The 16,122-nt window shown below is 51.4% G+C and overlaps 1 protein-coding gene across 1 annotated transcript in view; it reads left to right on the top strand.

Annotated features, from left to right (window-relative positions):
• SPMAP2 (sperm microtubule associated protein 2) overlaps nucleotides 1-11,167 on the top strand; it is an 11,937-nt gene extending 770 nt beyond the window's left edge. Inside the window, exons 2-9 of the mRNA XM_077760580.1 lie at nucleotides 574-690; nucleotides 954-1,025; nucleotides 1,447-1,508; nucleotides 2,432-2,501; nucleotides 3,766-3,883; nucleotides 7,169-7,328; nucleotides 10,599-10,833; nucleotides 11,035-11,167. Coding sequence (XP_077616706.1) covers nucleotides 574-690; nucleotides 954-1,025; nucleotides 1,447-1,508; nucleotides 2,432-2,501; nucleotides 3,766-3,883; nucleotides 7,169-7,328; nucleotides 10,599-10,833; nucleotides 11,035-11,167 — 967 coding nt within the window. The remainder of the gene's footprint in view (nucleotides 1-573; nucleotides 691-953; nucleotides 1,026-1,446; nucleotides 1,509-2,431; nucleotides 2,502-3,765; nucleotides 3,884-7,168; nucleotides 7,329-10,598; nucleotides 10,834-11,034) is intronic.
• The last annotated feature ends 4,955 nt before the right edge of the window (nucleotides 11,168-16,122 follow it).

Here is a 16,122-nt window from a genome sequence, read left to right as displayed (position 1 = left end):
AAGGGCCCCACCTTGGCCCCATGCGCCCCTGCCGCGGCCCGGGGGCGGCCTGGGGGGCAGACGACAGCAAACACAGCCCTGTCCAGGTGGTGGGTGGGTTAGCGTCGGAAACCTAAAAAAAGTTGAGAAGTCAGGAGTGGAGGCTCAGTCAGAGAGAGAAAGAAACGGGGAGCGTCTCCCCGCTCGGAAGCTGAAACCATTCCAAGTGCCCCAAGTCCCCGGAAGCACTTGGGGCGCCCAGGAGCACCGGCTCCGGGACAGCGGTNGGGGAGGGCTTCCGCCCGGGCGGGCGTCTGCGCCCCGGACCTCCAATCCCTCCCAGGCCCCGGGTTTCCGGAGGCCTGGCACACAGTCGGCACTTAATGCATGCTCGTGAGGTTTAATGAGCCGGAAACAGGTCTCTTGCATTTCACAGAGGGCGGCTTGGCGGTGACCCGATGGGGTCACACGTCTGGCTGGTTGGGAGTTAAGACTTCCACCCAGGGGTCTGCGACGCCAGACCCGCCCCCAGGGAGGCCCCTTCTGAGGGTGAGGAGGGACCCCCTACCCGCTTACCACTCCCCTCTCCCAAAGCCGGCTGTCCATCACCCAGAGGCTCCCCAGCGCCTCCTCAGCCAGAAGGAGGAAGAGGAGGAGGAGGGTCTTTGAGCTGGCAAAGCCCAAGACCGACTGGCAAGTCTTGAAAGACAGGTGAGGTCTGTGGGAAGCCTCACTGGAGGCAGGGGGCGGGGGCCCACAAGGAGGGCACCCTGCCCCACGTGAATCCCCGGGCTAGCCCCGGCCCCACTGCTCTCTGTGACTCACATGATGACCTGGGGGCAGATACAGAGGGAGGCGAGAAGTCAGGGTTCCGGAGACTGGGGTGGCCTCTGGGAACCCGCCCAAGGACAGTGAGGCCTTTGAGCGAATGGAGCCACAGAGCAAAGGCAGGGGCTTGGGCCCTCTCATCACAGGATGGGGTGCTGCTGTAAGGGCTATGCCTGGGTGACCCCGTGCCAGAGGAACTTGCAGTTCTGTGTCTGCTGGTGAGTCCCAGGGAGCCCCTCCATCTCCTGCCACAGGGGGATCTGTCCTCCTCTCCAGGGGCAAGGATTGGGGGAAAGGGCCCTCCGATGGGAGGGTTTCCTTACCCCAAGGGCCTTCCCCAACTCAACTCTGGTGTTCTGGACGCCAGTCCACCCAGCCAAGGAGTGGGTCTGCTCCTGTGATAGGCCCCTGGGCTCTGCCCTTAGCTGCACCTTTTGGTTTTCCACCTCCCCTTTCTCTGAACATCAGCCCAGCTCAGAATAAACTACATTTCCCATGTGCTTCTCTGACCTGCCCCTCTCCACATCCTCTCAACTTGTCTTCCCTTCCTCCCTCCTCCAACCACCCTGCCTGTGCCTCACTGTCTTTGTACTGTGCCCTGGCTTCCTTCATCCTGAGCCACGCCTCGGTGTATTCCAGGCCTTCTGTGTACTGGACGGAGAGGTTTCTTGAAGATACCACCCTCACAATCACAGTACCAGGTAGGCTGAGCCCAACCACCACCTCCACTTTTCCATCAGGGGTCACCTAGCTCAGGGGTTGGCCAGAGGTGGCTCTTGTCCCAGCTTTGGTGCTTGACCACCCTGTGTGACATGCTGTCCCTGGCCTTCTGGGGCTGGGTCACCCCCATTCCACTCCAACTCATGCCTAGCTCCAACTAAGGAGACCTTGGGGCTTCCCTAGCCCTAACCTTAGGCTAGAATTCCCTACTGCTCCTTCCCATCCCCCAACCCTCTTCCCCCAGGTGTCTCATCTCTGGCCTCAGTTCGCTGAGGAGCCAGAGCCTCAGGAGGCTGGTCCTGGGGTGAGGGGTATGGAGCAGACTCTCCAGGGGGAATCCCAATTTGCACTACAGCCAAAATGGGGGATAATATTAAATTTACTAAAAGACTCTTTGCCTTCTCTTCTGCAATGTTTTCTATACTTTTTGAGAGAAGTGGATCCCTTCACATAAAACATTTCAAGAAATCTCTTCCTGGAGAGAAGTAATACAGCAGGTTCTTTCTTGGGGGTTTAGAATCTTTCTCACAGTGAACACGAAGCCCCTGTAAACCCTAGGCCTGTACTAACTGCAGGCCAAAATCCACTTTCCCAGCCAGTGGGTTGTTGGAGCCACACTGAGCTCTGTTGAGGAACTGATGATGGGCCTGAGCTCCCATTCCAGCCCTGTTGCTCCCATCCTGTGCGTCCTGAGTAAGGGGCTTCAGGCCCCTGAGACCATTGTCCCCAGGATGGGGGCAGCAAAAGTCACTCCTCTGCAAGATAACTGGTGCTCAGCTCTCTAGGCACTCAGTGCCTCATCTTGTGCCGTTTGCTGTAGCCAGTGGAACGCTAGATTCAGCAAGAAGGATACCCCTGAGAGTGGGCAGGTTTTTAAGTTGGGTCTGTTTCCTATTTTGCATAGCGGTGACCCGCCGAGTAGAGGAACTAGCTCGACCTAAAAGGTTCTACTCGGAGTATTTCAACAACAACAGGTAAGGAAAGGAAGGCTAGGTGGGCACCCTGAAGGCAGAGTGTGGCAAAAAACCTCCCCCTTCCCTTGACAGGGTGTAGCATGAGGAGAGTCTAGGTCCTAGGAGTAGATGACCTGACTTCAAACAGGGCAGAGCTATCCCCAGCTGCAGGCCCATGGGCCCAAGTCTTGACTCCTGAGACACAGTTTTCCACCTGTGGGATGGGTGGAGGAGGAGATCATCCACAAAAGGTACTTAGCATAGTGCCTGACCTAGCAAGTGCTCAGTAAATGTTACTTATCACCATTATGGATTTTTTTTGGCCCCCAAAAGCTAGCAATCCTAAGGCATTACTTTACATACAACTTTTAACACAATTCCTTCTTATCACTTAAAACTTTCATGTTTGTTAAAAGTGATCTTTAGAGTTATTTAGATGTAGATTTTAATTACCTATTTTTATGCACATAAAAGGGAAAATAAAAATCAAAATAAATTAGCTGAAATGTGTCTGAATGTTTTGAATCACTATTTGACTCAGAGATGTTGACAAGTTCCACACGCTGTCTTTACGCCTGTCTTTGTGACAGTAACTTTTCATTTTAATGCTGCATCATAGTGTAATCTGAAGATAACGCAAACTACAATTAGACTTAATACCTGTAAATCCAAGAATGCACATAACTCAGCTGAGGCCATTTCAGTGCCAATAACTGTGTCAGAGCACATGCAGGCAGGGGAGCTTCTGACGTTTCGCTGACGGCATTTATAAGCTGCATTCCAACCTCGGAGATGAGAAAAGATGAAGAGTCTGTCTTAGAGAGATGAAACATGGCTTTATTTCAGGGGCACAGGCAGAGCTGACATGAGTTAAGGAGGTGCAGGCCTCCAAAGTGCACTTTCCCCGGCTTCCCGTGGCGAGTGTGGGACACACACTTTTATCCCTCTCTCCTGACCCCGCTGACGGGGGTGTGGGGAAGAGGCCCTGGGAGGTGCTGTCACCCGGAGGGGGAAAGGGAAGTGCGGTATGGGAAGACAGCCATTGCACGTGGAGCTGGGGTGACCTTGGGAGAGGGTAGCTCTATCCTTGAGAACACTGAGGAACCTTCTTTTGGGGATTGTTTAATGAATCCCTTCCTGGAGGTGTTTTCAGAGCCCTCTGCTGCCCCAGGAGGCTGCCCCTTATCCCCTGAATCAGAGATGGGTTGAGAAGAGATGACGACACACAGAAGCACACAGACATGCCCCTGGTCGGGCTGGTGTCTCAAATGTGGATGTCCCTTAGGACCACCTCCATCTGGCCCATTCCTCGCCCGACCCTGGAATACCAGGCTTCTAACCGCCTGAGGGAACTGGCTACTCCGAGGATCCGGAACAACATTTGGAGCATAAACATGTCTGAGGTAGGTGCCTTGGTCTCCTCTGGAGCGCCCCCTTCAACCGTGGGCTGGGGGCCGGAGGTCTGCAGCAGAAAGGATGGACAGATTCCAGAGTGGCCTGCACGTCAACGCTCAGCTGAACACACAGGACTCACCAGTGTCTGCTCAGGACGGAGCTTTGTTTTGCCTGAAGCCTGCTCAGGGACAACCCTCCCCACTCACGTTGGCTCAGGGTGGAGCCCAGGCCTTCCGCTCAAATGTGGGCATCAGCATGCCCATTTCAGAGGGCCTGGTCTTCTGCCCGCTCAGAAGGCTGCCGCTGGCAAGGCCAGACTGACCTCCATTCCCACGCTTCTGATTCTCTGCAGTGCCGGGAATGAGCTTGCAGCCGCCCTCGCTGCTCAGCTAATGTATCTGATTCTTGAGCATGTTAGCAGTTCATGCCTTCTTAGTGCTGAGTCATATTTCGTCCCACGGATGGACCACAACTTCTATATTCACTCGCCCACTGAAGGATGTCTGAGTTGCTTCCCGGTTTGGGCTATCACAAATAAAGCTGCCTTGAAGCTGGTATCTCACGGTGGTTTTAATGTGCATTAAAGAGTATGTTGATGGATTTTTTCACATGGTTATTTTCTTTCTTTTTTTTTTTAATGTTTTTTATTTATTTCTAGGAGAGAGACAGAGAGACAGTGTGAGCAGGGGAGGGTCAGAGAGAGAGGGAGACACAGACTGAAACAGGCTCCAGGCTCTGAGCTGGCTGGCAGTCGGCACAGAGGCCGACGCGGGGCCCGAACCCAGGAACCGCGAGATCATGACCTAAGCGAAAGTCAGACGCTTAACCGACTAAGCCACCCAGGCGCCCCCACATGGTTATTTTCTAGCCCCCCCCAAATGTTTAAAAATAAATCCAGACGTCATACCATTTCTCTTACAAACACTTCAGCATGTACTTCTAACTGACAACCATAATAACCATGATCACACTAAAAAATTAACAATAATACCTTAATATCAGAATTCTCAGTCTGTGTTCACTTTTCCAGTGGTCCCCAAAAAGGCCTTTTATGGTCAATTTGGTTGAACCAGGATCCAAAGGAGGGCAAAGGACTGTGCTTTCAACCGGTCCCACCCACCTCTTACCTGGAGATGCACCTGCTGTTTTCTGGGCTCCTGCCCTGCCCCTCCTCCCTTCTGTGCACCTGACCCTGGCACGGCCCAGTCCCTGGGAGAGTCCACATCCCCAGGCCGAGGAGTGAGGCCTCCGCAAGGCTTGGTGCCCCCCGCCTCCCTCCCTCGCGCACCTGCCTTGTTGGGCGACGTTGCAGGTCCGTCAACAGCCTTTACCTTATGTCCTCCAGCCTTTACCCACTTAGGCCCTGCTGCTAGGGACTCGTCTGCCATCTACACGCAGCCCCTTTGTACTCAAGAACCCTCCTCTCCTCCTCCACCCCTCCTGTTCCTGCCCACCGTCAGCCAGCTTCCCAGCCCCCAGCACGGTCTCTGGCTGGACAGGTGGTTCTTCTGCCAGACTCTGGGCAGCCTGAGAACAGGGAGCGCATCTCTCTCGCTTCTCACGGCAGTATCCGGAGCTTGTCCTACCGTAGGCGAGGCGCAGAATGGGAATCAGTGTTCGTCAAAGGCGTGGGTAGGTGAATCTTTACCTGTTGCCCACCTCTCCAGGCAGGCCTGGCGTTGGGCTCATGTCCAGCTCAGCAGTCAGGCCTGAGCCGTGTCAGTCATGGGGGAAGAAGGAGGAGGGGGAGACAGGGAGTGGGAAGGAGAGAGGAAATGGAGGGTTGGATGGAACATAACATTGTAAACACCAAGATGTCTTTGATAGGAGTAGTATCTGTGATTTTTAAGGCAGACAATTTTAAGGGGAAAGGGACTCAAGTTTTAGAGGTCATCTCAGCCAACCCCTGCTTCCAAGCAAGTTCCTGCTAAAATTGTACTGTGCAGAGGGCTTTCGTATGACGTGTGACATTGCAAATACACTGGCACCAGTCACAAGTGTTCCTGGACCTACTCCGACATTTTGACAGGCTTATTTAGCCCTACTCCTCCTCTGTAAGGGATAAGACATTTCGACAATGACCCTTGCTTCCTCCTCCCTCTCCAGAGGCAGCGGAAGTGGCCTGTTCATCTTCTCCTTTGGTCACGTTCAGACACGTTCTGAACGTTATTTTTCCCACCCTTTGATTCATTTGCAGGCAGACTGTTTGCACATGTGCAGGAGCCGGCTGGGGGGCTAGTCCAGGAGAGAAGGGGGGCAGGACATATACTAAAGAGAGGGCAGCCTGGGAAGAGTATGCTTGTGTGTGCTTTTTGGGGGGCGGGGGCAGACAATGATTAGCCATCAGCTGACGGAGCTCCATCTAGGTGCTGCGTTTGTGTAGGCTGATGTACAGTATCAAAGCAGACAATTGTGGCTGTGTTTGGACTCTCTGGAAAACACTAAGAAGTTATCTATGGAGCAAGTGGGTCAAGTTTCTCAGTGAAATGTCTGCCAGGGTTTTCCTCTCCATCATCCCCGCTCTTTCTGGCTCTGCCTCATATCCATCATTTTAAACCTTATTATTATATAGACGCATAAACTATAATCATAGCCATATACATACATGGCATCTTAACTTTCTTGCTTTCCTTTTAATATTTGTTTTCTAGATCAGTGCATGTGATTTATATAGAAACACTGTTTCACCTGGTGGAGAGTACTGCATGACTGACTTACCTAGTCCCCTACTGATAGACAACCCGGTTGCTTCCCACTGTTTGCTATGATATTCCAGCCACGGTGAATATCACTCATTTCCTTGTGCTCTGGTGTAAGGCTTCTCTATATGGTGGTCTTCAAGGGTGCACATATTCAACTTCAGAAAGACAAATGCTCTCCAAAGTGTTTGTACTGATTTACTGTTCTACCAGCCATGCATGAGCATTTTTCTCCTCCCATATTCTTGCCTGGGCGTGGTAATTTTTTCAGGCTTTTTCATTTTTGCCAAGTCTGTTGGCATGGAGTAATGTTTTGTTGTTTTAATTCATATTTCCCTGGTCAACAGAGACGATTATTCACCATTTAGGTTTCCTCTCCTGTATGATTAGCCCGGTAATATAAAACATAAAAACCCATATTGATTTTTTGGTTATTGATTTAAAGGAACTCTTTACATATGATAGCTACTAATCCTCTGCTGAACTTCCCAATCCTTTTTTTTTTTTTTTTTAGAACACTAAAGGGGTCTTTCTGACTCAGGGGCTTTTGAGGAATCATGGACTGTTTTATTCTTCCCTTGTCATTGTTTCTAGGTGTCTCATGTATCCAAGGCAGCCCAGATGGCCATCCCCAGCACACGGATCCTACAGCTGGCAAAGCCTAGGGCCCCGGCCACCCTGTTGGAAGAGTGGGACCCCATGCCAAAACCCACGCCACACATGTCAGACTACAATCGCCTCCTTCACTTGGCCAGTAAGTAGTCCTACTGGGGCTCGGCTCCTTATCAGGCTCCTGTGTCCTTCCCCACTGGCTGTGGGCTGTGGAGTTGAGGGGGGCAGTCATAAGACCTGGGTCCAGGCCTGCCTCTTCTAGATTTGCACTTCCCCCTTTCCTTCATCTTCTCCCCAGACTGCACACCACTGCTCCAGACACTTGTGGACCATTCATAGTGCAGCCCGTGCAGGCTCCCCTGGGGGCTGGCAGAGGGGACCACTCCCCAGGAGCAGAACCGAGAGGGCGTGTGGCTTGACTGGGTCTCCTGGCAAGGACAAGCGGGTGCAGGAGAGCAAGGTGGGGTGCGAGGCCAGACACCAACCCAAGAGCCAAGCTGAGGTCCAAGGACAGCTTTAAAATGACATCTACCTGATTCTTCCCCTTTCCACTAAAACAAATGTGTACCTGGCTCCCCAACGACAAAGGCACCACACAGGAACTGTAGGCAACTGGATGGCGCAGAGGAGCATAACTAAGAAGGAGTCCCACAACCAAAGATAATCCAGTTTGGTGTGTTTCCTTCTGGGTGTGCACACACAGTGTACACACAGATCTGGAGTCATGTGGCCACGTGTATATGCAGGCCTGCGTGCACCATTCCAGACACTCTCCCTGCCCAGCATTCCCACAGCACCCCCCACGTCCTGTGGGCTCTGCCTTCCGAGCATTCCCACGCTGCCTCCACCCCCGCAGCCCTGTGACACCCATCGTCCACCCCTGGACCAGAGCAACAGCCTCTGGCCTGACCCTGGGCGCCACCCTTCCTGTTTCAGATTCCATCCTTCTCTGCTCATGTCTCTCCCGGGGATCCTGCCTCTGTCAGTGCGCACAGGACCCTGTGACCTGTCCCCTGGCTTCCTTGACCTGACTCCTCTCTCCTTGTGTCTCCCCGCCGGCCCTTCCCACGCCTGGAAGGCCCTCCCCTGGTGCCTGCAGGGCTTGCCCCTCCGCCTCCCACAGGGCTGGTCTCCCCTCGGTTCCCCTGGTGAGGCCCCTCAGTGCCCTGTCTCGCCCCACAAGCTCCCCACCTCTGGGCGCCTGGGAACTCCCACACTGTTCGTCTTGCTCTTTTCCACAGGGCCCGTCACCTTCTAACACAGCTTACAGTATATTTCTGTGTCTGTTACGTGCCAGGCCCACAGTGTCAAAGCGCATAATCACCAGCGAGACTGACTGGCTATTTTGGTTCACTCTGTTCTATCATTTTCCTAGTTTCCTATTTCCCTTTTTTTTGTTATTGATTTAGAGCAGCTCTTTATATAAGATGATCACTAATCCTTTGTTGAGCACATGGCAAAATAACCTTTCCTTGATCTGTCTCTCTTAACTGTGCTTATGGGATTCTTTGTTCATTCGTTTATCCATTCCCTTAATATTCATTAAATGAACAGTTAAGTGAATGTACACGTGAGAATGTATGTGCACCACTGCGTTAGGCCATCTTGTCTCTCTGTCCCTGTTACACACCGTGACACATTCCTGTCACATCTGGAATATAAACATGCATGCAATTGTGCACACACTTGTGTATCTGTGCATCCATGTTTCAGATGTACATATAAACACACGTGTGTGTGTTGTGTTTGGAAGGGTGGTATGAGGCCGTGTTGTTCACACAGCAGACTTGTACCCGCCAATGGCTGTGACGCTGTGACCAGCACTTTAAGGAGAGACACAGCACACGTGTGGCAGGTGTGGGCATAGTCCGTGGCTGCTTTGCTTCTCTGTGCGTGTCCATGGTGTGCCGTGTGGCAGAGGACGCTGTCACCACTGTCAAGATGTCCTCGGCAGAGTTGGAGAGCCCAGATGTCAAGATGGCGTGAGTGCTCCTGAATTCTCAGCGTTCAGAGAAGCCTGGGTCTGGGCATGGTCCTCCCAGCCCTAAGGAGCACTGAAGCCTTTCTCTTTGGGCAGGTCGCTTCACAGGTCATCTGCCGGGCACAGCTCTGTCCAGCCCCAGTGACCTTGCCCCGCCTAGGCCCCACGTGGACTTGTGCCTGCCTGGTGGGAGGGACCCCGTTTTCTTTTACCGGGGGTCTCTCCACTGAGCTGGGGTTGATCTGCTGAGAAAGCAAATGGCCCGTTTCCATTTGCACACAGGCCCTGGGCCACAGAGGTGTGGAAAGGAGGCTGTAGCATCCCTCCAACCCCAGAGTCTCGACGCTCACACAGACCCAGGGCTAAGGCAGTGACCACCGGTGACCGNGCCTGGGCTGGGGGTGAGAAGAGGGAGCCTGGCTGAGCCACAGGCCTCTGCTCTTGAGAGCCGTGAGTCCTCGACAGCAGCCACTGGCCACGTGTGGCTACTTCAATGAAATTAAAATCAGCCTATCACTTATTCTGAATGAGCTGTTTGATTTCATTAGAACTGAATCAAATAAAGCTGCAGCCCCAATCAGGCACTTCGTAGTCACACGTGGCTGGTGGAAGCCATGCTGCCCAGTGCAGAAAGCTGTGTGTCTTGAGAAGGCCCAGCTGGAGCCCAGCGGAGCCTTAGCCAGGAGGCTGGTGCCGAGTCCTGAGGGGGCCCTTCGCCTGGAGAGCTGCCCTTGGTGCCCCCACCAGGCGTGCAGCAGCAGCCAGGGAGAGGAGGTGCCTCCCACACCCGTCTGCTTGCCCCCTCCCCACCGAGGCATCAGAGCAGGGAAGAGGAGGTGAAGGGGCCGGCCAGGCACCCTCCTCACCCTCGGCCACTAGGATCCCTCCTTTGGGTGGCTGCTCTGTGTGCCCCTGTCTGGGACCTGTGGCCATTTGAAATATTTTTTTTTTTTCTTTTCAATTCACCCTTTTGAAGCGAACAATTCAACATACCTCAGTAAAAAAATAAAGTAAAGCATACATACAAAACTTTTAAAAGTTTTTAGTAAATTCACAGGGTTGTGCATCCATCACCACAATCAATTTTAGGATTTTCATTTCCCTAAAGAGAAACGCCGTCCCTCTTAGAAGTCACACCCCTTCTGCCTCCTGGCCCCACCAGCCCCCCCTTCCTGTCCATGGAGGAGCCTGTTCTGGACGTTTCACGCACGTGGACTCACACCCCACATGGCGTCTCGTGTCTGGTTCCCTTCCTGAGCGTCGTGTGTTCAGGGTCTGTCCGCGGGGCGGCGAGTGGGGGCGCCTTGTCCTGCTCGCGGCCCAGTGGTGTTCTGGCAGGTGGCTGGGCCACGTTGTGTGCATCTGTTGTGAACTTGGGACACGTCTGAGGCCTCAGTGCCTGACTTGGTCCCTCTCTCCTGCCCTCTCCAGTGCCTAAGGCCCAGTCAGACCGGTGTGTTCCTGACCGAGATCCGCGCTGGGAGGTGCTGGATGTCACCAAGAAGGCAGTGGCCAGTCCCCGGACTGTCTCCCTGGCCAAGCCCAAAGTGCGCAAAGACCTCAACGAGGGCTACGACCCCTACCACATTTCCCCCGCGTCTCTGGTGGCTCAGGCATCCCCTCGCTTGTATGAGCTAGCCACCCCCAAGAGCATCACCAAAAAAGTGTGAGCGACCCAGGCCAGGCCCCTCAGATCTCATTCCCAGTAAACACCCAAGTGCATCCTAACCCTGTGTGTTGTTGGCTCTGAGTGTTTTGGCCTGAAGGCGGGAGGGCAGGGTGGATGGCCAAATCGAGGATGAGAAGGAAAATAATAATGTTTAGCTTACATTCAGCCTGCGATTTGTATGTCCCTGTTATTTTCCAGATCGCTCTCTCCTGCCCTCTGCAGCTTCTCGGATGCCCACTTCCCTCCCTCATTTCCTCTGAATCTCCTGGGTGTCCACATGCACCTGACCTCCATAATAAAACCAGATGATGCCTATTGCATGATTTATTGATCTTTACAGTGACCCAGTGAAGGGGAGCTGTACTTGTGTCCGTTTTACAAGGGTGGACACTGAGACTCACAGAGCTTGGGAAAGACAGCCCCCATCCAAGCCTCCAGGATGGGGGCGCTGCTCTAACTCACCACACGCACTTGTTCTGACAGCTCTGGGCTCAGAAGTCCTGACACCCAGGCGTGGGCAGGGCTCGCCTTCCTCCCACCCACCCCCTGCCGCTGGCTGGGACCCCGGGGAGCCCCATCTCCCCCCTTTTCCGGCTTCCAGAGAGGGCACATCCTTGGCCCACCGCCCCTCCTCCATCCTCACGGCCGGCAGCGTGGGGTCTGCCCACCCAACTCTCTGCCTCCTGCTTGTGAGGACCTTGTAGGGACGCTGGGCTCCTCGGGAACCCAGGGTCGCCCCTGCCTCAGGGGCCTTGACAAGGTCCCCTCTGCTGTTTGAGGTGAGAGGTCCTGGGTCCCAGGACAATGACATTGGCATCTTTGAGAGCTGTTATTCAGCTGACCACAGCGGGGGAGATATCCTTTCTCTTTCTCAAACTCTAAACAAAGTCCCATATTTTGCTGATTCTGGCCAGGCCACTTCCATACTATTTGCTGGGTCCTGATAGTGTGCTGTGGTGCCCTGATTGGGCCAGCCCTCCGCAAGGGCTCTCCTTAGAGCCTGCCAAGTGTCAGGGACTGAGCTGTGAGTCTGCGGATCCAAAATTATTACCAGACCCTAAGTTATTTAAAGACATTAAATCATTCAATAACAAAGAATATTTAGTGAATACTTATAGGTGCAGAACTAGACAGATGTTCAGAAGTAAAAAGTTAAAAATAAACCCCTACCTTCATCCTCTTGAATGATACAATGATATAAATCAACAGATAACTGACATTCCAGGAGGCTGGAGCCTAGTGCAGAGCCTGTGGCGGTTGTTGCTTAAATATGTATGCATTTTAACTTAATTTAATTTAATTTTAGTAATCTCTACACCCAGTGTGGGGCTTGCACTCACAAACCCGAAATCAACAGTTGCGTGCGTGCTTCTTGGACTGAGCCAGCCAGGCACCCTGCCCAAATGTTTCTTGAAGAGGGGAGGGAGATAATCAGAACACACTTGTTGAACAAATGGATGCACCCGCTGTCTTTCTACGCTGCTCTGGGGCACACGGGACTGGAAGACTTTCAGAGGAGCCATTTGTGAGGAAGAACACGAGTGAACAAGCAATACTCAAACCCCTATGATGTCACAAGGTCGTATCCTGAATCTGCCAGATTGGTCCTCTGAATAATGCCCCAAAGACATCCCGAAATCTGTGAATGTTATTTTATTTGGCAAAAGGGACTTTGTAGATGAGATGAAAGATTTTGAGATAAAGAGATTATCCTGGAACACCTGGGTGGGCACAACACTATCACATACCCTTAGAGAGGCAGAGGGAAATTTGACCTCATAGAAAGAAGGTACCTTTTCTGCCACCAAAGCAAGGTAGTCATGCTCTGGCTTTGATGGACGAATGCAGCTGTAGACGGAAACACATTCTCCCCTTAGGGCTTTGGGGTGGGACAAGCCCCTGCTGGCCCCTTGATTTCTGTCCACTGAATAATATGTGTGTGTGTTTTTTATCGACTGATGTTGTGGTAATCTGTTATAGCAGCAAGAGGAAGCTAGTACAGATGAGCGACTCTAACGACGGACTCCTAACCCGAGGCAGAGGGTGAAGACCCTTCTTGGTGGCAGTGCAGCTGGTGGCCAATCAGGCCGTTCAGGCGCACTTCCACCAAGAAAGGGAAGTCGAACTGGGATTTTCAACCTCAGGGACCTTTAAAACAAGACAAAACAAAAGCTTTAAACTAACTCAGTGTCCGAAATGATGTGTTTGATCTCTGGTCAAAGGCCATCTCATGTTTTAACGTTCTTATACAAGTTCAGAAAAAAACAAACTTCAAACTGACATATCTTTATAAGATAAAATTTAAGTGGTCTATGTTTACATTATTATCTTCTTATGAGTACTCTTGGTCTTTATTTATTGATTTGTAGAAAGTCTTTAGCTACAGAATTATGAAAATTAGCCCTTTGTATTATGAGTAGCCAGATACTTTTCTGAGTTTAAAACGTTTTTTAAAAAATTTTTATTTATTTATTTTTAATTTACATCCAAGTTAGCGTATCGTACAATAATGATCGCAGGAGTAGAATCCAGTGATTCATCCCCTACGTATAACACCCAGTGCTCATCCCAACAAGTGTCCTCCTTAATGCCCCTTGCTCATTTAGCCCATCTACCCACTCAAAACCCTTCCAGCAAACCTCAGTTTGTTCTCTATATTTAAGAGTCTCTTATGTTTTGTCCTCTTTACTGTTTTTTATATTATTTTTGCTTCCCTTCCCTTATGTTCATCTGTCTCGTATCTTAAATTCCACATATGAGTGGTCATATATTTGTCTTTCTCTGATTTTGCTTAGCATAATGCGCTGTAGTTCCACCCACGTTGTTGCAAATGGCAAGATTTCATTCTTTTTGATTGCCAAGTAATAGTCCATTGTGTGTGTGTGTGTGTGTGTGTGTGTGTATGTGTGTGTAGAAGGTGTATACTACATCTTCTTTATCCATTCATCTGTCGGTGGACAGTTGGGCTCCTTCCATACTCTGGCCATTGTCGATAGTGCTGTTTAAATTTTTATCTTATGATTTAAAGCATTAATAAAGAATCATGTATGTTGCGTATCACAACTGTGTTTTGTGGTCAGCGTTATTGGGATATAATGTACAGACCGCAATAGTCCTACTTTTCTGGATATAGTTTTATGAGCATTGACACAGGCACGTGGCTGTATAACTGCCACCACTGTCGACAGAGACAACAGTTTCGTCTCCGCTCGAGAGTCCCTCATGCTGCTCTGCTGTCAGCCGGTCTCTCCATCCCTGGCGCCCCAGCAACCACTCATCTATTCTCTGTCCCTACAGCTTGGAGTCCTCCAGAACACTGGTAAACTGAGAAAGTATACATTGGTGGAAAAGTGTGACTAGCTTTGTCTTCATTCAGCTTGTCCTTACTTTACAGCACGTGACTGGGATTTGCCCTGTCTTCTGTTCTGAGAGTCGTTCTGAGTTTGGCCTATTTACAGCTCCTGACTGGACAAACATTTGATCTTAGTTCTTCGTCATTTTTCCATTATACTTTAATAGTGTATATTTTCTTTTGTTTGTTCTTTAAATCTTTCAAAATATGCTCTCAGGAAAGAGACTTTGAGACAGAGATTATGGACAGGGGGTGCCTGGGGACTTTCCTTGCGGTCAGTGTGTGCCAGGCAGTGAAGGAAGCAGGGCTGGACGGAGGGACAGTGGGCCGAGAAGATGGTCTCAGCTGACCCTAGGGAGCCTCTGGAGCCACAGAGCGGCCCTTCTTGGCCACAGGTGCTGACCTTTATGCATTTGCACGGACCAGTCCCTGGGTGTGGGCAGCCTCTGCTAAGGAGGGGGAGTCTCTTCAGCTGAAGGCAAGACTTGGGAGACGCTCAGCTTAGAGCCATCAGCCACTAGCAGCCGGGAGAAATGCTGCCTCTGTATGTTTGGGGGGTTTGGACGGTGCACACAGCATCCACTGCGGTCCGCTCAGAACTGCTCAGCTTGATGTGCGTTCTGGAAACATCTCACCCAGCGTCTTGCTAGGCTTCTTTTTCTGCGGGGAAAGCTTGTAAGAAAAAGATCAGTGGGGTGAGCTACAGCTCCCAGAACCACCGTGCGCTGCAGCCGGACTCACCTTCCCCCACCTCCAGCCACACGCTCTACCCTCCCTTCCTGTCTCAGAGGCTGAGGTGCTGGGGCAGCCCAGCCCGGTCCCCGCTCCCCGAGGGGCCCGAGTGTTTGTCAGCAGCTGTCAGACCACGGGGGCCATGCACTCCCCGTCAGGCACCCGGAGGGCCCGCGCACTCGCAGGTGCCCAGTCCTGCTCACTCAGCTCTCAGGACTTTGCCTTCGCTGTCCCTCCGGTGAGGATGCCCTCCCAGCCGCTTTTTCCTCCTTTAAGACTCAGCTAAAGACACAACTTTTTATAGTCTTAGCTTTATTACTTTTACTTTTTATTAGAAAACCATTCAAGTATACAGACTAATTGCAAGAATAAGTATAGGAAAATATCTTCACATACGCTTTCCCTGGTTCAGCTATTAACGTTTTGCCCCGTTTGCTTTATCATTTGTCCTGAACCACCGAAGTGCAAGCGTCACGGCACCGTGCTCCTGTCCAGTCCCTTTGGGCTGTTCTAACAGAAACGCCATAGACCGGGTGGCTTATAAACAGCAGAAGAGTATTTTTCGTAGTTCTAGAGGCTGGGAAATCCACGATCAAAGTGCCAGCAGATTTGGCCACCGGGATGGAAGAGGCAGGGTGCGCCCTAGGGTCTTTGTCACACAGGCACTGACCCCAGGGCGCCTGGGTGGCTCAGGTGGTTTGTAAGATCGAGCCCCACGTCAGGCTCTGTGCTGACAGCATGGAGCCTGCTTGGGAGTCTCTCTCTCTTTCTTTTCTCTGCCTTTCCCCCTCCCCTCTGTCTCCCTCTTTCTCTCTCTCTCTCGAAAATAAGTAAACATTAAAAAACTTAAAAAATAAGGCACTCACCTCATTCCTGTGGGTTCCATCTCCATTGCCTCCCAAAGTCTCCACCATCAAATACCATCATATCGGGGATTCGGTTTCAATATATGAATTCCGGGGGGGACACACACATTCAGTCTATGTTAACCCCTAAATATTCCAGTGGAAATTTTTGGAGAATAAGAATATTCTCTTACAGAACCACGGAACAGTTATCAGTTTCACTGAACTTAACATTGATGTAATATGTTTATCTAATCCACATCCGAATTCCAATTTCGTCATTTATGTTCCTGTTATGTTCCCAGTAATGGTCCTTGTAGTCTTTCTTTCTGCACTAGCAGATCTCGTAGGATCAGG

The sequence above is a fragment of the Crocuta crocuta genome, unplaced genomic scaffold (genome assembly GCF_008692635.1).
Source record: "Crocuta crocuta isolate KB4526 unplaced genomic scaffold, BGI_CrCroc_1.0 scaffold443, whole genome shotgun sequence".
Classification (NCBI taxonomy): domain Eukaryota; kingdom Metazoa; phylum Chordata; class Mammalia; order Carnivora; family Hyaenidae; genus Crocuta; species Crocuta crocuta.
This window is presented reverse-complemented; position numbering and strand designations above follow the sequence as displayed.